We start from the raw sequence: 21,946 nt of genomic DNA, 5'->3' as shown, positions 1-21,946 counted from the left end.
TAGCGTTGAAGAGGTCGAACTAATTTTAGGAATTTGGTCAGCGCCTCTATCGGGAAAACGCCCAAGTTTGTCCTCGAATAGTTTCTATTTTCACCACTAGATGGCGCCATTTACACTGTTTTTTTTTACCGACACTAATGGTACATTACCATCATGTAGGTAATTACCATCTAAAAGCGCCATCTAGCGGTGAAAATAGGAACTATTCGAGGACAAACTTGGGCGTTTTCTCGATAGAGGCGCTGACCAAACTCCTAAAATTAGTTCGACCTCTTCAACGCTAGATGGCGAAGGCAATGATAATGGTAGCGTCATCTATCAGTAATAATGAGAACTATCGTTACTATAAACTTGGGCATTTTCACACCGATGGCGCCACTGGTGCTAAATTTCGCTCACTGAGCGGCTTAGTGAGCGGTGGCTTTTCTGGATGGATCAAAATACTGTAAATTTCGTAACGCGATTAAACGTGACAGATTGGATTCATTATGGTTGTTTGTAAATATTATCAACAAGGCAATTGTCGCTATGGACAGTACTGTCAGTTCGAACATATAAATACCTTCGGTAAGATAAGGTACTCGGGCACGTTAATATGTTTTATTTTAATGTATAAAACATTCGTTTCATAGGGGCCAATAATAACAAAGTTGAATCTTACAATGACGACGAATATACGGCGTAAGTATTACAAAATTGTTTTATGGTAATTCTAAGGGGACACAGTTAATTATTTATATTGAAACAAGGGTCGCCGTTGCGAAAGAAGTACTCAGTGCTGAAAGAGGTGGACAATGGTTGCTGTCGTGTTTTGCACCACTTAAACATAGGCCATGCATTCCGGGCATGGAAGATCTTTCACCAGAAGAAGTGCGATGGAAAATGTATCAAGCTCAAAAAAATGGAATGGTGGAACAAGCGGTCTGTATACATAGTCAATGTCCTGTGTTAGGTTGTTATGATCATTCGTTAACGGTTTGGCTATCTGTTCTTCTTTTCAGAAATTGCATTTTCAACAACTATGCCAAGACATGAAAGCTAAACGAGATGCCTTAAAAAATCCTACTCGAGAGACGGTAGCAATGCTGGTGAGATAAAACTTGAAAATTTTTAGTATTTTTTGTAAATTTCCATGACAAAAGTAACTTTCCTTTTATAGAAAGAACTTCAAGGAAATGCTCGAAAAGGTAAATTAACTAAAACTGTAAATATAGTCAAAAAATTATCTAATTTTTTATTTGCAAATTATCAATTAGGACTCCCCAGCAATACCCCATCTACCAATGTTTTTGGGAATAAATCATTCGTGAGCCAAAACAACCCATTTGGCGGAGGTTTTGCTTCGCAAAATACTACATCGATATTTGGAAGAAAAAATAACACTTCCAATCCTGCATTTGGTGGAACTCCATCTTTTGGCACCAGTTTAGGTTGTTTTGGCAGTGTAACCAGTAGTAGTTCAGTGTTTGGCGGAACTACGAATACCGCTGGAGTTACCACCTTCAGTTCAGGACAAAACGCGCAGTCTTTCGGAACGACTGGTTCAATTTTTGGAGCGGGAACTCAGCAATCTGTTTTTGGACAACCTAGCGTATTTGGAGCATCTGGTCAAGTAAACAACGTTTTCGCAAGACCCCAGACATCGCAATCAACGACATCGGCATTCAATACTGGAGCAGCATCCTCTTCGTCAATATTTAGCAGCGGCTCTGCCCCTCAGTCTAACGCGTCTCCATTTGGTGGAGCCAAAACGACTACCGCTAATCCATTCGGTGCTACCTCGACGTTACAGACTGCGAACCCTCTCTTTGGAACGACACCGTCAACGGGATCATTCAGTTCTGGAATATTTTCCCAACCAAAAACGGTACCTGCTTTTGGAGGAGCACCTGTTTTCGGTAGCGGAGCGAACTTTGGAAACGCACCTGCGCCATTGTTCAGCGAACAACCAACGTTCGGCGGTTCTAGCAATATCTTCGGCGGACCCAGTACTACGACACCGACCTTCAGCTCCGCTGCTCAATCCGGAAATGCTTTCGGTGCCCCTACATCTACACCTGCCGTGAATTTATTTGGAAGTGCTCAAAACCCTCCGCCTGCTATATCTACATCTAACGCATCTCCGTTCAGTACAACCACCCCCACGATCAACAGTCCTTTCGGAACAGGCACGCCTACGACCAGCAGCCCTTTCGGTGCAGCCACGCCTACGACCAGCAGTCCTTTCGGTGTAGCCACGTCTACGACCAGCAGTCCTTTCGCCACCGCAACATCACATTTTGAACCTACCAGTTCAACTGCCGCTGGTCCCTTTTCAAGACCCACGTTTGGCATGACCACGGGAACTACTGGGGATACTTTTGGTACTACCGTCACATCTTCCACCGCTCCATTCAGCACCGCTAATACCGGAATCCCGTTTGGCACTCCTAGTAACGCGGCTCCACTTTTTACGACGTCTACGTTCGGTGATTTGAAGAGTTCACCGTTCGCTACCACGAACACTACAGTCACGACTACAAACACAAATCCGTTTGCACCAAGGACACAACAAACCTCTTTACCGTTTGGCAATTTCGTTCAAAACGATCCAGCTAATACGGTTACAGTGTCTACGGCCGGTCCGTTTGGAGCTACGATGACAACGGCTGTTATCGACGATAGCGTATACTCGATGGAAGGTCAATTAACGGATGATGAGAAGCAAATGTATTTAGCAGAGAAATTTATCTTTGGCAAGATTCCGTTGAAGCCACCTACTAAAGACATAAGGTAACTTAACGTTATGATCGGTCAGTGGAACATATATGTGCTGTGATACTTATTTCCTATGAATGTACTACCCAAGTTCGCAACATTGTAATAATAACAAATAATATATTTACCGTCAGTGCAGTTCAATTTTCTATAGAACTTCGTAAAATGTTCTTTTTATCGAACGAATGCAATGAGAACCACCAGAAACATTCTAATAATATAACAAAATATGTAATAAAAATCAAGATTCGTGTTACAACAGCGTACTGTAGATTCGTTCCTCACGCTCCATTCTATTATGTGTCGCAAAATCAAATATATCAAATATGTATATATATCAATCTCTTTTAATTTAATCAATTACATAGTTATTTACATATGTACAGTAGTCAATTGGTCGAAAACACATTTGACCCTTATTCGTATTTACCTTATTATACATTCTTGTAATGTATTACTCCGGGAGGAGGAGGTGGAGGAGGAGGAGGAACGCTATTTGCAAATTGACTTCCTTCCGACACCTGAAAACGATATACATGTTTAATTTCAATTAAAACGGAACATTAATTTTTCTGTAAATAAGACGAACCTGTGGCAAATGACAGAGAGGGTTTGTTGGATAATTGGTTCTCTGTACATAAGCTGTAGACTGGTTTGGAGGTTGTGATAAACCGGGTGGTATACCATTCGGTGGTTTATATCCCGTTATCTAACAAATAAGTACGAGAGTTATCTAACGACCTATATTAAGGTTGGAATAGTAAGAAGATTCACATACTTTGTCGTTCATCTCAGGGAATATAGTGCTTAAGTTGAAGTTGGTGAGACTAGTGCCCGAGGGATGATGACTCATGGTCATAGGGTTACTCGAAACGATTCCTCCTCTTGACATGTTTGGATTCATTGGGAAACCAGCCGTTGGTACTGTGGTTACGCCTTGCGCACCAGGTACCGTGGGTGGTGGTGGCAAACCATTCACAGCTTTCGTATATACGTTTGCCTGTGGATGATTTTGATAAAGAGGGCTAGCGTGTGGTGGTGGAGGTGGTGGCAAGAACGTGGCAGAGTGGTGATAATCTTCGAGAGTCGAATTGATGCTAGAAAGAGGAAACTCCAAGTTCTGCATAGTTCCATCTAGTCCTTTCCTTTTTCCTTTCTTCGCATTCGTAGAGTATGTTCTTTTGTCACAATTCTGGTGTTTCGCATAGTGTTGATGATTCTTCGCGTTAGTATTTACATTGGAAGTCGAGGTCGTTACGGTGGACGTGGAGGATGAAGCGGCAGTCGAGGATGTTGCCACATTCGACAGAAGGAAGGCGTTTGCTTCCATATAATCGGTGTTATCGTGTAGCGGCATCATGTAACTGGTGGGAGTGTTCGATATACTAGTTATAAAATTCGAAGTAGGATAGATATTTGTGTTGGAAGAGTACGAGTACGAGTTAAAGTTCTGATTAACCATTTGCCCATAACCGCCTCCTTCGTCTGCATTTGAAAAATAGTTAATCGGCATAACTGTATCAGCAGTAGGCAAACTCGTTTGAAATTTATTCTGGGGATAATTAGTAGTAAATTTTATGGAGGCATGTTTATCTTGATTTGTGTCATGAACACTGCTATTAGTTCCTATCAATGCTTCCGCGGTATAATTGCTTTTACAATTCCTGCTTCTCCAGTGAACATTATTCTGCTGATACTTTTGTTGTTGTTGTTGCTGCTGCTGCTGCTGTTGTTGCTGTTGCTGCTGCTGCTGTTGCTGCTGCTGCTGCTGCTGCTGTTGATACCCCTGTTCCGAGAAGGCATGACCGGAAGATTTTTGTTCTTCGTGCCTCTGATGTAACTGATCGTTACTCGAAGTGTGTTTACGAATATCCATCTGTCGTTTACTGTTTCCTCTAGGACTGGCATTACTTTTTCTTTGATGTTTCCTAGCTTGTTGTTGTTGTTGTTGCTGCTGTTGCTGTTGTTGCTGTTGTTGTTGTTGCTGCTGCTGCTGCTGCTGTTGATGCTGATGAGCATGGTGATGATGATGGTGTTGCTGATGGTGTTGTTGATGAGACTTCTCAGCTTTTTCGTGTTCTACCAGTTGACTCACAGAGAGGAACGAAGATCCAGATACCGGGTGCTGAACAGTTTGGTTATTTAACACGGCATGGAAATCACGTCCTGTGACATTTCCTTCTTTATCTTTGGTGGGGTCTTTACTTTGGTCAGATGGAACTCTCGAAGATACCTGACCAAATAAAAAGTTCTGCTTCTCGGATATATTGGTACCTAGGTCTAGATCACCGACTAAAGTTGGAAGACTGGAAGAAACGATATGCTGATCTATACCCTTAACCGGTTGAGTTTGCTCCACGTGTACGCTAGTCTTCGTAGGAGACCAAGGGAACGGTTGTTCCTCTGAATAAAACACCTCTGAAGTTCTCTTTGGTTCGGTTTGCAATGCTGGTAAATTAGAGAAACTATGGCCTGCCACGTCATAATTATTGTAAAACTGATTCGATGTTCCTTGATTGTACGATGGTGTTTGTGTAAACAAATTGTTCTGACAAAATTCGAGTTCCTTGCCAATTGGGGGTAAAATGATGTCGGCAATGTTCGCGTTGTGTTTAATCTCTGGTGTCATCATCCAGTTCACAGGGGCTCTGATGGCATGTTGCTGTTGGTTTCCTTTTGATTTTACGGCACTTTGCTGTTGTCCATGTTTTCCATCGTTGGTGTACGTAACGCTATCGTGTTGATGAGAGGGAATTTGTTCCTGAATCAAAGGCTGATACTTGTTCTGATTCTGCTGCTGTAATTTGTCGGGATACTTGAAATTCGAGCTGGCGTACGTCTCCACAGAGTACTTTATTTGTGTACTAACCTCGGGTAAATCAAAGTTCACTTGAGAGTCGTAAGTGGACATAGGATACACAGGTTTGTCCTGCTTTGTAGGCATGGATTGATGGGTCTTTTGTCCGTGTTGCTGTTGCTGCTGTGACTGCTGATCTATTCCAGAATACTCGTTTTGAATGTACTCAGACTCCATTCCATACTTGGATTTGCTTTTATTTTCGGTACTAAACTTGTAATCGTTGCTGCCAGACGAAGTTTGACTTTGACTTTGCATGCGACTTTGCTTGCCAGATGGAGGAACGTTTGCCTGAATATTTCTTGCTTTCGAGGGATCAACAAAAGGTTGTTTCTGCGGATCCATTCCAGATTTCATCCTCGACTTGTCGATATTAGTCACAGCCGAATTAGTCGAATAAACGTCGTTTGTTAATACATTAGAGAAATTTGCATTTTCCTTGTGCAGGGGAACGTAATTGAAATTATCGCAAATATTTTTCTCCTCTGTGTTGTCCGTTTGAGTTGGTCCTTGCTCAAACTGCACTAAATTGTTATTAGCATTACCGCCAACAGGTGATAAAGTAGTCCAAGATAAAATACTGAAATTGGAAGAGTTGTGAGCAACGGTAGTTGTCGATTTGGCGTGATTATCGGTAACGGTACTCGGCTCGTAGTTAGATGTTGCGACGAAAGATGATGGCTGCTGCGAATACCGTGATACAGGCACGTTTTGAATCAGAGGCTTACTATTTAGAGTATTCGAAGAGTTAGCGTTAATCTTCTTCATGTCTTTGTTAGAATATGAAGTATAATTCTGAGAATTTTCTCGTTTTCCTTGAAATATATTATTAGTATTCAGCACATTTTGTTCAGTTTGTGCGCTCATAGACTCCTTCACTCCATAGGAAAATGTCTCGATAAATGGATCAACGTCTATCTTTTTCGCAGAAGTATAATTTGTGTCGCGTCTGTGATTCTGTGATTCCTGTTGCTTTGATCTCAAAACGTTATTCAACTTTCCATCTTGGTCTACGATAGTATTGGTTGAGGTATCAGAATTCTTATTCATCTTCGGATAACTGCGTTGGAAATGATTCTCGGACAAGTTTGGTATCGAGTCTTTCGAAGAGTAGCTCTGATTTCTGGTAGACGTATTTACGTTACCGGTTCCTGTAGGATAAGATACAGAGTTTTTTCGAGGCAGATTCTTACTCTGATCTACAGAGTAGTCGTTGTGAGAGTTCTGTACATGATGATCCTTTTCGTGCACCGTGTATGGCTGCTGAGTGCTTTGTTGCGTAGTTAGAACATGAGTGTCTTTAGGCTGTGAATCGTAAACAGTTTGCATATTTTGGGAAGAAAGAATAGGAAGAGCTACATCTTTGGGCTGTATAGAATAATCCTGTTGCATATTTTGAGACGAAGTGGGAAGAGTTCTGTCAACGTGATCGCTGTAATTGAGTCGATTGTTGGGTACAATGTTGGAATCGACCAGAGGACCTTTGTCGTGAACTCCGTAAACATCGCGAGAGCTATGAGAATCTTTATCCTTTATTTGAGACGCGTAATCCATCTGCATAGTCTGCAAACGCAAAGAAGTATTCGTAGTAGTCGTCGTATTAGCCAAATGGGAACTGAGAGATGCTTGAGAGACATCGGGTGGTACGTTTTGCATCGATCCAGCAGAAGTGACATCTTGAATTGTACCATTGCTACAAATCGTTGAATTTTGTTGCAAACTATTCAGATTATTATCGACAACTGTCGAGTAGTTGGACAAAAAGTCTTGAGAGGAGGTGTAACGAACACTGGTATCGCAGGTTGATGCTTGAATTGGACAAGTGGTCTGGTCTGATTTATTGGAACTGGAGGCAGTGCCAATATCAGAGGTGATAACATTTTCAGTGGTAGTATTGGTGATCGTGTTTCGAAGACTTGTCGCGAGCTGACTCTGACAATTTTCCCTTGTTTCTGTGTTGGTACTTATCGAAGTGGTAGCCGACACGCTTGCGACAGAGTAGATGGTAGTGTGCGAGAAAGAATTTGAAGAAGCAGGTTTCTCCGCAGAAGGTAACACACTTTGCACAATCTTGTAAGATTCCCTAAGAGGCTCGTCGTTTACGACCTTAGGTAAAGCCTTCGTAGTCAAGTTACACTCCAAGGAAACGATCATCTCCGAGTTCACCGACTCGTTTACAGGATCATTTACATTTTTCTTTTCTTCGCATGTCATCTTCAAACGTTTCTCTGCGATCGAATGAGAAGGGGACGACGTCTTTATCTTGAAACTGTTGGGCTCCATCGCTCCAATCTGTAGAAGCATGGGTGGAGTTTGACTGTGATACTTGAAGTCTTCCTTCATCTCCTCTTCCAGAACCTCGGTTTTACCGTTCAACGAGGATACTAGCGGGAAAGCCATCAGAAACGCCGCGGTAGGAGATATCGACTCAGAATTGTGCGAGCTGGAAGGAACTTGAAGAGAAGCGAATATGTCGTTCGAAAGGTCCGAGTGAAGACCGTCGGTTCTGTTACCAATAGGCACGAAAGAATTCTCTGTGTTGTACGTCAGGGAAGTTTTCGTTATCTCATCTTTCGAAGTCTTACCTAACTTGGATTCGTCTTCGATCATGCCAACTGGAAGCAACACCGATGTTTGCGCTGTGCCATCGGACGTTTGTACTACCGCATTCGCTTCTGGTTTCAACGTTGTCGTGGTATTTGTATCAAGATTTAAAATGATCTTATTACTTTCTAAGTTTGTTGCCCCTTCAACAGCTTCCGATTCTTTGGGCGTCACCTGTAACAGATTCTCGAACTCTGTACCGAGGTTGCACACTTCTTTCATCTTCTTAGATTCTGCGGTGTCTTGGACAGCCTCTTCAACTTCCGTTAAAGATAACTTGGAATTGGTTTTGTTCGTGTCGTTACGTGACTTTTCTAGTGTACTATCTATAGGAATACCGAACTCGGTTTCTTCGGAAACCGATATAACCTCGTTGCCAGATTTCAAATGCTCCTGTGAGAAAGTAACCGGTGACACTGTACCTAAAACCAATGCATCTTGACTTTTCTTAGTTTCCCACTGCACGTTGTCCGATTTTAAGGCATCTTCGGACTTTGAAAAGTCGGAAACGATCTCGCGGTTAGCACTAGTTTCGGTAGATGATTTTTTTTCATTCGACCGATCCACGATACGACCTTCATCTTCTTCATTCGCGACCTCGCCTATCGTCTCTATTACACGTTTTAAATGTACCGATTGCACCTTAACGGTACATTCGCTGTGTTCGTTTGTCTTCCGTTTCTTTTCGGCAGATTCATTTGTAGAGTCGACTTCTATAGCCGACGACCGCTTGAGCGATCCTTTCTGCGCTCCATTTACATTCTCGATGCTTTTTTCACCTTTTCCTTTCTCGTTTCTCTCATCCCCCATCTTTGGGAGCGATTGATTTTTAACATTCTTCGCATGATTCTTATTCGCTTTAGATTTAACCTCGCTATCCTTTTTACTCGTCTGTTCTTTCGATTTCTCTCCTTTTTCTTTGTGAACCGCCGGAATAGGAACTTTATACGTCATCGTAGTTTTTGTGACTTCTTTGCCCTTGGGCAGAATCCCTTTATGACCGCCGATTTTTGTCGCGTTCACTATATTCTTTACGTTTGATGCCCATTTTTGCGAATCGACAACCATATTCGCGTGGATATTTGGAACTGTATTCAACGTGACCTTTTGTACCGTGTTAATTAAAGCCTGATTACAAATGGAGACAACAGAATTCTGTACGCGATTCGTCAAGGGCTGCATAACGATCATTTGACTTTGCTGAGTGTTGCTAAGAATTATAGGATTCGTCGGTTGCTGTTGAGCATTTACAATTATATTCGACGCCATAGGAGTTACCAGAGGCATTAATTTACCACCAGACAGTATAAGAGTATTCGGAGTTAGATTAGTAACAGAATTATTTATGCATGACGTTAAAGACTTTTTCCCGTCTTTCTTTTTCGCCTTTTTCTTGCTTTTTTTTTGAGTTTCCGCTTTCTGTAATACTTGAAGCAGAAAATTATTTGCAGACTGATGTTCTACGGTATCGTAACGTTATTTAAATTTAGTACCTACCATTATTCGTTTTGCCACTCGACGGATCAGCGATGGCTGCATCGGAACCTAATTTAAAGAAAGTAGTAAGCGACGTTACATATTGGAAATGGCGTCGTGCTCGAAAAAGAGTATTTACTCGAATTTGTTTGGCAACATTCCGATTCTTTTGGTCCAGTTTCCGATACGTTCCTCGTTGCATCCGAAATGTCGTCCTTACTATTCGCACGGTTTACACGGTTTTCTTGATTTTCGATCGAACTGTTGACGTCCTTGGAAACATCGCCATTCTGCGTCGACTTTTTGGTAGACGATTGAGAAGAATTTACCGACTTCCTTTTAGAAGGCACTTTAAGGTCCGTGGACTTCTCTCTTCTATTTTCAGAATTTTTTACTGAAAACAAGCATTCTTTGAACATCCAAAAACCTCGTTGTAAATATTCATCGCTTTATCGTACAATTTTCGCTAGCCTTACTTTCTTCTATCTTACTGAAATACTTCTCCGCGTCTCCTACATTAATTTTATTCGACCACTTTAGCGGAGATATTTTTTCAAGGGCTGGTTCCGCGGGTACGGAGATTCCAGCCTCGCGCAACAACGTCGATAGTAACTGCGTGTGAGAGAAAAGCTGAGTTACTAGTTGTTTGAGACGAGCCAATTCTTCCTCTGCGTAGAAGTAAAAATTGAAACGTGAAGAAATGGAATAGAGCGCATCTTACGAACAGTATCTAACAAACATGCTTACTGTGCGCTTCGGAAGCGTGCGCGGAAAAGAACTCTTCCGTGCGACTATGGAGGTCTTTGATGTATTTCGAGGCATGGACCAGGATGTCGACTTTGTTGCGTTTGCGGCCATCCTGATGCGGTGGCAGAAGATCTGCCAACGTTTTGAAGTACGAGTTCATACGTTTTCTTCTGTCTCGCTCCCATGTTTTTGCTTTGCTAAGGTGACACGAAGATCGTTAGGATCAAGGAAAACCGGATAATTGGTTACGTTTGGTGTACGAAGCGCAAACAAAACGAATCGATTTTGTATCGACAAACAGAGAGGTTAGGAAGCTACCAAACAAACGCTTACGTGTTTTCTTTTCGTGGCATAATTTATCCAGTTGGCATCGTTTCGCGTGAAAAACGCGCTGCCAGAAGCGCAGAGGCGTCACTTGTAGCTGACATTACACACGCTCGACAATCCTCGTCGTAACTCTGACATTTCGATCTTTCTGCTCGCCTCGATGGCCTCGATCGCAGAACACACGAAATAAAAACTCTGTCGACCGATAGGGCTCGCGACGCTCGTTCGAACCTGCCCGCCATCTATCGATCTTCCTCGTAAACCTTTTTTACCAACCCAAGCTAACCGAATTGGTTCGAAACTCGAATGGTTGGTAACCCGTAGAATACAGATGCATTCTCATCGATTTGGTATTTTGTTTACGGCAAGCGCCAGCAGATTGTGCAATTTCAGTCGAACGCGGTGCATTCGCTGCATTGGAATAATTGACGAGATGCGTCGCAGAGAATCGTGCACGTAGATCCGATGCGAAATGCGTGCGAATGTGAACGCGAGACCGCTCGAAAGGAAGCAGTCATCGATGCGAACCGTTCACTGCAACTTCCTGAAATTATTTATCGTACGATAAAAGGACCTATCGGATGCTTTATCGAAATCAAACATAGCCGACCGCTGCCAAGTAACATAAAATTTAATAAATATCCGTGCCTCGGTGAATTTATCGGTGGCGCATCCATGAGGGGTGCTCCGAGCATATGCAACCCTCCCGGCTTCCCTGTGTAAACGTAAGCTAATGTTATCGGATTACACCTCAATCACGAAAGTGTTACAGTTAAATTGTTGATCTCTACAATCACTGTATGAAACGAAGAAAAAGTTGTCATAGATGTAAATTTTACGGAGAATCGAAAGGTGTCGGGATGTACTCGTCCCCGTTAGTTATTAGTTGCACCCCCTCGATAAATTTCCGAGCACACCAACGCAGTAGCAACTTTGTCACCGTTCCACGTTATTTATCGCCTCTGCCAAACATAGCTGCGCGACCATTTCCAAGATTTGGAGATCGGCATTCCCGCGTGGAGGAGGATCGAAAATATCCAAGAAGCTGGTCCTCTGGCGTCGCGACATATTTTTTCCGCTTTCGCGGGAACGATTTGGCGTGGCATTTTCGAGCGGTTTCGCGTGCACGCCGTTTGTTTGGCAACGTCACGGGCTACATATTTCACTGTCAGCCTGTTTACAATAAAATTAACTCCTGCTGGTAAGGAACAGAGAAGCTTCGAGGAGATAGCGTCGACGTGCGCGCACACGTCGAGAGAAATACCTGTCTCTTTTATTTTCAAGTAAAGCACTTTTCGTTAACCTGTATCGTATAGAATCCGCGATCCAACGATAGTAACAAAAGCACAGACGCAAACTCTCGTCCGTTGAGAAGATTCGTTTTCGTGTGCAGCGCAATTATTCAACGCTTAATCATCGCGGATATATTTATACGCCGCGGCGCGGCGGCTGTGCGAAAGCCTAGTTTTCAACGGTGCAGCGTAGCGCGTGCGGCACTAATTAATGATTTAAGCAACACGCGGCCAAGTTTTGCGTGTACGCGCTCTCTCACGCATCTACGTTTACGGCCGGCGACTCGGAGCCACGGCCAAAGGAACGCACCGCGCATAATTGTAATCATCCCCGTGAGAATCATTTATGCAATTAGCGGCTGGACTTTCAGGAAGCGTCTTCGAGAAAAACGATGCGCCGTGCCTTTGAGTTTCTCCAACTCGCGATACCGTTCGCTTAAAATGTACCCACTCGAACAACTCTGACATCACTCTGGGTTCCTCGGGTTCGTAGATCAATTTCGAGAGATCCGCGTAGCTTGTACCTAACGGAGTACCTTAATGGAATCCTTCTTTCATCGCGTCCGCGTGCGCAAACAGTGTATCTAATTGCGTCTATAACTCTTCCAACGTCGAGTCGTCGTCGAACGAGGCGTGTACTCCGAGCGGTGTATCCAGAGACAGCAAAAGTTTCGGAGTCTCGTAATCCTTTTTGCGGTATTCGTAAGCGCGGGGTAGGTGTAGGTGGGTCGAAGGAGGGTGACAGAGTTGACGAAACGAGTTTGCTTATCCTAGCATCGTCGACGATACGAAATTTACGGCGCGGCGTCTCGGGGGTACGGGGCGAGACCGTCGGCGTCGCGTCGACGACGCGACGACAAAAGCCGATAAGGGCTAGGTGGTCGGTGACGACAAGAAGAAAAATTCGCGGTGCGGCGCGGCGCGGCACAGGGTGTCTGCAGGATTTCGCGTGGGTGGAGAAAGAACGGAGGAGCGAGCCAGCCGGCACGGGTATTGATTACGAAGGAAAGCCGCACCCTCTGGCACCCTCTGGCACCCTCTGGCCAGACCGTCGCGCAGGGGTTGGCCAGCGCCTACGCCGCGACACCGCATCGAGAGAGAAATCCTGCGCAGTCGTCGCGACGATCTCTGCGTCTGCCCCTCGATATGCGGACGTTCGGACACCGACGATCGATTCCATCGCATCGCACCGAAACCCCCAAAAAATAAATCGCTACCAACAGCCTCGCTGCGGCTTACGCCGTGAACCCTCCGCGAAAAAATCCTGACAGATCTACCGCATAATTGTCCAATCAGCCTGCCTGTTTCCGCCTGTCTTTCTCTACCTATCGCCAGAAACTAGATCGATGGAACGTTTCACTGTTCGGGACAGCAGGGCAAACATTGAGAGCGAAAATAACGATTCCCGGTTTAGAGCAAAAAAAAAATAAAAAGATTGGAAAAACATCGAGTAAGCGATACAAATAATCCCTGTTTCTCCAAGTTCGCTCGAAACTTATCGCGTCGTCCTGTCGTCGCGAAAATGGAGGACAGGCCATGTTTTCGCGATAACGAGTGGAAAGGGAGCTCTATCCCTGTTCGCTGGGGTCGTCGGTCCAATCGGCGTTCTCCCTCTGAGTAGATCGCACGAATGTATCCCTGCGCAGCATCTCCTATGGACCAACCCCTCTACAAAACAAAATGGTGGAATTGTTCGTTCGTCGACGTCTGCGCAAAGTTTGGGATGCATACTCGCGATGGAAGGAAGAAAACGATGGCGAGAAAAAGGTGGCGTTTTCGTTGGTCGGTGGGTGTATATTTTGTCAAGGACATCGGGAATTCTAAAAACGCCAAGGGAAAGCCTAATTGCTCGAAAGTCGAAGCGGGACACTTTCGAGTCGACGACGACGTCCAGAAGCGTTACACCCAATTCATGATCTCACCTGCGTTATCGCCAATGGAGGGCCCGGCCTCTCTTTGCAGGAAGATCTCGCAGTCGAGATACGTCGTTGCGTTAACGCGTTTCAGAAGCCTCGAGCCTCTCCTTTTGCAGTGGCTCCTGCGACTCGCTCGACCGGTAGTGCGGTCGGCGAACAGGCAAATGCCTTCGTTTTCGTTCCTTTTTTCTCGATCCACTTTCATTGCCACGAGATATGAACCTTTCTAAGAAATTAATATCGCCGATACGCCGAGTTACGACTGCCTTGACATCGACCTGCCAGCAATTTCGAAGCCTGGCTTCGAGGGCCCGTTCGATGGACTCGGTACGCGATGCATTCTCCGCGATGGGCCAAACGTTGGAAAGTTGCGTTCGGTGCAACGATAAACTCGTTAGAATGCAATAGAATGCCCGAAGAAACGACAGCGGAAGTGAGAACCCCTCCAGGTGACTAATACCCCGTAGAGTCGAGCAGCCCGAGTTGCCCAGGGAATAGCGTTTAACCTGGCTCTCGCGAGGAACTACCCGAGACCTAACGAATCGATTCGTTAGACGCGGCCGAGAGTAAACAAGCCCGTATACTCGTATACATAATTTCATCGGCGCGTACGGTCTCGCATTAATATTAACGATATCGTTCCTCCTCTACGTACCACGCTTTTATTTCCACCGCTCGTTCCCTTTGTTTCAAAGGAGCGCAAAGGGTGCATCTTAACGCGAGGAACCCGCTTTAACGGTCGATGGAACACTCGAAAGAAACGACGATGTTTATTACGAGCGACGCGGCGCGTTACCAGCGGCGGGAAAACATATACGACTCGAATATAATAAAATTTCATGGTTTTCCGATCGAACGAAAATTAGATTCGAACCGCGGCCGCGATTCGATGCTTCGATAAGTTACGCGACACCTTCTCGAAGGTCGAGAGATTCTCTAAGGAACCGAGCACACAGCTATCTCTGGTTCTCTCTCGGTCCCGTATAGCGTTCAAGGGAACGCACCGAGGCTTTGCGACACCTCAGCGACGCTTGTTCAAACAATTAATCCCGTAGCTAGTTTCCATGTGGGGATTTCATCCAGGGCCAGGTGTACGTGCACGCGGCGCATGCAGTACATCAAGTGGGAAAACGATAGTCTTCTGTTGTCGGAATCGAGTTTTTGCGGAATGCGACGAGTACCCATTACCGGCTCCGTGCATAATAGTTAACATCTATACGCGTCGCAGTCCCGCCAGAGGTACGACGATCGTACGCATACTTTGAGAATAAGTAGAAGACGATGTTTTATTCGTTGCGCGAGAACTATTAGGCTCTTTGGAACAAAGTTGACTCTGCAAGCCGGTACAACGCAAACGATTAGGACGAATAGATGGTAAAGTTGCAATTTACGCTACCAAAAAATATAATTCTGCGGAGAATTAACGCGTTCCAACATTCCACGCGTGCCTTTTGATCGGTACTCGCACGGGTGCATCGAGAGCTTGCGTTTCGCGCCTGCCAAACACACAAATCAATATTCCGAGACAAAGTATCTCGTTACAGGACAACAGGTACTCTCGAGGCTCCTCCACGCGAAGCTTCCGAGCGACTAGGTAGACTTAATCGACCGGTCTCGTCTCTGTAAGTAAGTTTGTCGCGAGTAGCCGGAAGTCGTCGTGAAATTCCCTCGGAATACCGTTCGGTCTGCTTTTTCGATTTTCCTGTCGACGACCTTGCGCCGTGGAACGTTGCTTGGAATCGCGAGAGCGCACAGCTTTATTCCAACGATCGAACTTTTTATTGTCGTTCGTGGTAACAAGACACGTTCTTTCATCCTCGAACCCAGTAATTATTTTGACCAGTGTATTCCGTTTAATGAATCCAACGTTGATCGATAGAAGAGTAAAAAGAAAAAGAAACACCGTGACTCTATGAAAATGTCTACAAGTTATAATTAAGTGGTCGTTTTATTAGCTGGTTGCGGCAAGCGGCTCGTATAACTCAGGCAACTGCTGGAGCGTGACCCGTTTTACATGGTCAACGGACCCGATGCGATCGGTTCGGGAAACGTCCCGACGCGCGACGCAGGACGCGACGTCGTCTCATAGACGAGAAACGTTCGGGACGTTGCGTCGACGCTGGACGAGAGAACGCGACCCTTGATGACGTCACTCTCCTCGTGGCCTCCGTGGACTAATATGGCCAGACCGGTTGGTCCCTCTGGGTCTGCTCGTGTAGGCAGCCCCGCGATCGTTTCTACGGACTGTGCTACAGCTCCTTTCAGAACTATCGACCGACTTTACGATTCCTCGGTGGCCCGAAGACGCGGGGCCCTTCGAACCTGCGAGGACTTCCGAGATCTTTGGTCGCTCGGCGCTCTTCTTTCTTTGCAAAGTAAACCCGTTGAAAGTATCTTGTCGTCGGTGGTAAACGCGATAAAAAAAGAAATCGAATATTAAAGCTTTAAAAATTGAAAGGCCGCCTTGTGCCGCGTACTCGAGCGAACGAGTCTTTCCTCTTTTAGTTTTATTAATTCACGGTTTTATCCAAACGATGCTCTTCGAATCGGCGACACTGATATCTCAGGATGTACCGGACCCATCGACTTGCGCATTTGCATTTTGCGTACATATAAATTAAACGACTCGCTATCGTCTCGGGCAGGATCGGGCATCGATATCCGCGGTACTTTTCTCGGACTCGCGCAAATTGCAAGATTAACGCTGAACGTCGAATGCACGAAACATATTCAACGGCCGTAATTTTTCTAAATGTCGTCCTCGATGGGACGATAGCCTGGCTCGTGCAAATTAAAAAGAAAACCTCGAAGCAGTCGTGAGCTTCGCGGGCAGAAATGTCTGTTTCAATTCGTAAAAATTCACTCTAAATTCGACGAGGTTGATCGTTAGGAACGGGAAGGGAATAGATCGAAGCGTGTTCACCTGACGCTGGACACCGCGACGCAAGGTGACGGCGATCGTTTTCTCGCCAGCTGACTTCAAGGCTGTTCGTTATGCCCAAAGCCTCGTCGCATCCTTCGTAATGACCTACATAGACCGTTTCAAGCCGAACAATGCACGCCTGTAAAACTGCGTAAATCACGCGAATAGACGACAGGGAGGAGGAAACGAGCGCACGTCAGAGAACGGTGATTTGCGATCCCTGCAGTTCGTGGAACGCGTATCGGACTGCAAAGTTTCCTCGAAACGGCTGGAAGGCCGAGGAATTCGAGACGAACATTTTTCAGCGAACAATGGCGAACTTGGTCGACTTCCATAACGATAGAAAAAAGATAGGACCCTACGCGCATCCTTTTTCGCGTTGAAACTTGCGTTCGCGCAAAGGCCGCTTCTCATTCGCGGAGCGTTACACTCAGCCTTACGAGTTTATTCAACGTATTCCTTTCTTACGAAAGTGCGAAACGACGGAGAAAACTGGTGGCATGTTTGGTTACTGTTGCGTCGTTCGTTAGTTGTTAGCCTAGCTCCCCCCGTGGTTGGTTCTTTCCACGTGTTATCAGTCCGTTAATGCTTCCGAGCGAAGAGATAGGGTGTTTACGCGGTGTTTCGCGGCGAACCGTGACACCCCGAGCGCGCTTCGATTGGTAAAGACCCGCCCCGATAACCTCTACGAATCGGCTTTCCGATCCTACGGAATTTCTACTTATGTCTACGTATGTATTTATAAAGCTGATTTATTTATCCGTTTCTTCGCGACGTTAAATCCTTGAATGTATCGAGCCTCGGCTGGTTGCTATGCGAGAAAGACGATCGCGGGGAGACCGACGTATTTCACGGTTGGCGCAGCGCGCGACGAAACTCGGACTCTGCGCTTGGTAACTTCTGCTTTCGCTGGACTTTTATTAATCGTAAAATAAGATGGATCTAGATCCGACTCGTGTCCGTCGAGAACCAAGAGAACCTGGTCGAAGAGTGACTAGAAGGATCGCAACTTTGACCGCGGCGCCAAATTGCGTCGAAATTCGTTCGACCGGATGGAGAGCGGTAACGGAAGCCTGCGAGGATTCTCGAAGGTCCCGAAGGAAATCACCTCTGGTCACCTCCGCGACCAACTTCGTGGCTGGCTAATCGAATGCGAGCCAAGGAAACGTCGCCACGCGGCCACAATGCCGAGCCATTAAATGTGATTTGAAAGTAAGAAGCGTACGACCGCGGCGCGGCGGAAGCAAGTGGCTCGCTGTCGATGAATATGTAGGTTGGCCCTCGACCTCGTGGCTCCATACGCGTACCTTTGCCAGCGGCGACAACGCGGCCCCGTATCGCCGCGCCGCGTCGTTCGATCACCAGATATTTTAGGGAATAACGAATATTTCGTGCCCTCGACGCCTACCCTAAAGCGGACCGTCGCTTGGATATCGTTTGAAAAATCTTCGAGTCGCGACCTTTCGAGCCACCGATCGTTCTCTGTTGGATCTACGTTACCGGAATAATGCGACGAATACGAAACGATGTATTTTCTCTTCGTTTAAAAAGAGCAACAAGAGCAGGAAAACTTGGTGACACCTTGAAAAATGACAAACGTACGTATAGATTGTTTTAGCCAACGAGGCCAGCGTACATTAGCGATGCGAATACGTCGAAACACATCGCGCGATAACTGTTATTTTTCTGGTGCGTTACGAAATAGTAAAATGTCGCGGGTACGCGGTTCTATGCGGCGTAAGCTCGGTATAAACGTAAACTTGGACGAAATGAATAGAAGCAAAAGTTTCGGTCGCGTAAAAAATACCTACGCGTGAGGTTGCTCGTGCATTAAGATTCGTCGATAAGGTGGCTCTCGATTAACCCTTTATCGCGCGTGGCATCGCGTGTACTCGACCAATTCTTCGTCGGTTCTTTCGTTGGCGGAACGAAAATTAAATTCCACCGCACGAGATTCGTCAATTAACGCGAAGATGAAGTTCGCGGAGCATTGTTCGCGACGCGCAGAGAAGCGAGCGAAATTCCGCGTGGCGAATCAGCGATGTTCGTCGGGCTTGGGTCAGGGAATGCGATAAAGCAGTCTCTTTACGACGACTTTAAATCCGAATGCGAATTTCGTCTTTGAATTATGCATACGCCGGGTCAACTTATCGCGTCGATATTTCTCCCAGAGGATAGTTGTAAAGCGCGCTGCGTCGCAAACGCGCTGGCGAACGAGAAAAAATGGCAAAGGACGCAAAATTCGTCCTCGTAGCGTTCCAATTCAACCGGAGAGTCCTTATCGTTCTTGGTCGGAGAGACCGATGCGTTCGAACGAACCGGATGGACCGTTCAACGGAAGCTCGCGCAGGAAAAGAAGATTTTAACGTAATTTTATGCGCATTCCTTCGGCGCGTGTACGCCCACGAAGAATAAGAACCGCGGCGTTCGCGAACGCGACGATGCCAAGCAAAAGCCGCGGAGTTATTTTCAACGCGGGCAAGTTTAAAGGTCGAGTTTCGCAAAGTTTAAACGTTATTAATCGTTCGCGGGAGGTTCGCGCCTCCTGCCTTTATCCCGTTAAAGGACAAAGTAGCTGTCCGAACTCGAACCGTTCGAGTATTTTTCTTGAACTCTTTCGTAGTTGAGATTATTGAAAGCGAAGCTGCAAGGTGCGAGCGCGCGAAGAGGACGGCCAGCTGTCCATGAGAGATTACTTACGGATGCGTACCGCAGATGAGCTAATAATAGAAGAGAATCCGACATCCTCGGTGCGAGCACGTCGCCCAACGACGACACATACACATAACACGCGTCGTTACGTGTTTACGATCGCGTAGCAAAGTTCTCTATCGTAACCTTCGACCCGCTCTTTCAGATTTCTTTCTAACTCGACCGCATGCCGCAGGAGCTTTCGTTGCGCAATATCTTCGTCGTCGTTGTCCCGATAATATCGGCCTTTTCACGGATCCCGAACACGAGCACGGTGATCCATTAGTCGCTCGATCGCGCGGTTCCGGCCAATTAATCGCGCGCTGACTCGGAACGAATTTGTCATTCGGCGAGACGCCTTGCATTTTTTTAAGCTCTCCCTACCGTACATAGCCAAGATTTAGCGGATTCATACGGAACTGTACTCACACTGCACGCTCGCCATCCATGGATCTCGTGAAAATTACTAAATAAAAGGTAAATTCCGCGATAGGTTTCTCTTCCGCCACCGGTATGGCCTAACGACTGCGCGTCGACTCGTTAATTCCTTCGATTGGTCAACGCAAAAGACCGAGGTAGCATCAGGAAGCGATTAGCTCGATTGTTCCGATCAGCGCGTCGTCCTCTACCGGCGATCAGGAAGGCGCCGAACCTTCGTTCCGACGATTATTTAAAGCGAGCGTTTATCGTCGGGCTCGCGCTAACCCGAAGCGTAATTGCAGAGCGTGTCGCGTCGCGTTATTAATCGTTCCGCGAGAAAAACCGCCCGTAATCGCGTGTCCCTACCTGAATGCCTGAACAGCAGGTGCTGGAAAAGAAGGAGCGTTAAAATTCTTCGTTCCGCTTGACGGGAGAGCGCGCGAAACAATGCGTTCCGACCGGTTAGAATGTTGCTCGCCCGGTCAGCGTATTAATAGGCCTAAGTTTTCGCGTTTGCTGCTAGTTGACGATTCGATGGACGACGTGCGAGCGAAACCTGGAATCGGCGGTCGATTCTTAAAGGCACGCTACAAGTTTTTTCCGAGTTTCGATTCATCTTGTTATGCCTGGCGAGCCTGTACGTGGGTGGAAAATTTGGCGTTCGTGATCTTTTGGAGAAAATTTGGCCTACGTGACAAGGCTCTGCCGAATGTTTAATTAGGATGACTAGCTGCTGGACTGTTATCTATCTTGTTTTGCAAAAGAATGTCGAAAATATTTGCTATGAAATCACAATTCCTCAGCGACGGGCTGTAGCGAGGTTTGGAATACAGAGGCTGCGTTAATGCAGGAATCCGGTACTTGGGACGAGTTCACGCTCTACGAAGCAGCATCGTGTTCGGATGCGACACGTGTCGTCGTCGCAAATCGAGAACTGGACCGCGTGCCAACTGCTGTCGCGTTGGACTTTCCACGGCGCTCGTACGACCGATTCCTCTTACGCATTGGAAACTCCGAGTCCGGGGCGTGCATCTCGGACTCTCGACCGTCCTTCGAGTTCCTTCTAGCGTCACGAAACCGCTCCATCTTTCCAACGGTCCCTGTGTCCATCATTTACGTTGTCTTTCGAGATGTGGACAAGTTCGAAAACGGTCGCACGAAACCGGTAATAGAAACGCGTGTTTTCGATGACACGGCGTGCGTCACCTCGGTGGAAAACAAGCGACAGATTTGCCAAAGGTCAGTTGGCGGCTTTGTTTTATCCATGCGGACGTCATTCTGTTTACAATTGGCGAGACCTTCATCGGATGGATAACAGCCTCTATCCAACAGCCTATCTAACAGCCTCTATCCAACTCCGAAAAGGACGTCCCGAGAACGTCTGCGTGCTCCGTTCTAGTCGTGGGTCTCGAGGTTTCCCATGGCGTTATCGCGTCCAAGAATTCACCGTTCCAAACATGGGCCGCGAAGTTGGATGAATCACAGAGGTATCGAGGATGAAGAGGATAAAAATGGGAAAGGAGTCTGGAGTCCGGCGAGTGTCGAGCGTCGAGCAGCGACAACGAACAGAGACGACGACGACGACGACGACGACGGCGACGGCGACGGGACAGGCTTAGAAAGGAATGCAGGGCTGGCGGTGTTGGCGGGGCAGAGTTGCTCGGCGAGTCAGCGACGCCTCGGCTCTCATTTGCAGCAATACTCGCGCCTATGACCGTGGAACACGGTTATAGATATGTACATCGGGGCCACCGCGGGCAACGAGATCACCGGTTTGCTCCCTCTCTTTCTTTCTCGGTCTTTATCCAATCGACTTAATCGGTCGTGGCCATAGGCGTCCCTCCTCGTTGCCGCAAGGTGCGACTTCTAGCGATGGCCATTCAATTTCCTAGCCTCTCGCTCTTCTCGTGTCCAGCAATTTATCCGTACAGGGCGC

At 46.4% G+C, this 21,946-nt stretch overlaps 2 protein-coding genes across 3 annotated transcripts; one reads left to right on the top strand and one right to left on the bottom strand.

Annotated features, from left to right (window-relative positions):
* The first annotated feature begins 407 nt into the window (after positions 1 to 407).
* On the top strand, positions 408 to 3,136 carry LOC128887269 (nuclear pore complex protein DDB_G0274915-like). The gene is made up of 6 exons (XM_054142974.1): positions 408 to 567; positions 633 to 681; positions 750 to 921; positions 1,002 to 1,088; positions 1,160 to 1,187; positions 1,257 to 3,136. Exons 1-6 carry the CDS (start codon positions 489 to 491, stop codon positions 2,774 to 2,776), a joined length of 1,935 nt encoding a protein of 644 aa, XP_053998949.1. The 5' UTR covers positions 408 to 488; the 3' UTR covers positions 2,777 to 3,136.
* LOC128887268 (serine-rich adhesin for platelets-like) lies at positions 3,085 to 11,076 on the bottom strand. 2 transcript variants are annotated; one of them, XM_054142973.1, is made up of 8 exons: positions 10,775 to 11,076; positions 10,442 to 10,638; positions 10,171 to 10,306; positions 9,834 to 10,088; positions 9,716 to 9,763; positions 3,536 to 9,645; positions 3,347 to 3,466; positions 3,085 to 3,278 (listed from the first exon to the last, which is right to left on the bottom strand). In XM_054142973.1, exons 2-8 carry the CDS (start codon positions 10,550 to 10,552, stop codon positions 3,192 to 3,194), a joined length of 6,867 nt encoding a protein of 2,288 aa, XP_053998948.1. In that variant the 5' UTR covers positions 10,553 to 10,638; positions 10,775 to 11,076; the 3' UTR covers positions 3,085 to 3,191. The 2 variants fall into 2 exon arrangements, with proteins under 2 accessions (XP_053998948.1, XP_053998947.1); XM_054142972.1 differs by having other exon boundaries at positions 10,171 to 10,362; positions 10,775 to 11,072.
* Positions 11,077 to 21,946: the final 10,870 nt, after the last annotated feature.

The sequence above is a fragment of the Hylaeus anthracinus genome, unplaced genomic scaffold (genome assembly GCF_026225885.1).
Source record: "Hylaeus anthracinus isolate JK02 unplaced genomic scaffold, UHH_iyHylAnth1.0_haploid 11985, whole genome shotgun sequence".
NCBI classification, from domain to species: Eukaryota; Metazoa; Arthropoda; class Insecta; order Hymenoptera; family Colletidae; genus Hylaeus; species Hylaeus anthracinus.
Note: the sequence above shows the minus strand (reverse complement) of the source record. Positions and strands in the feature narration are given on the sequence as shown.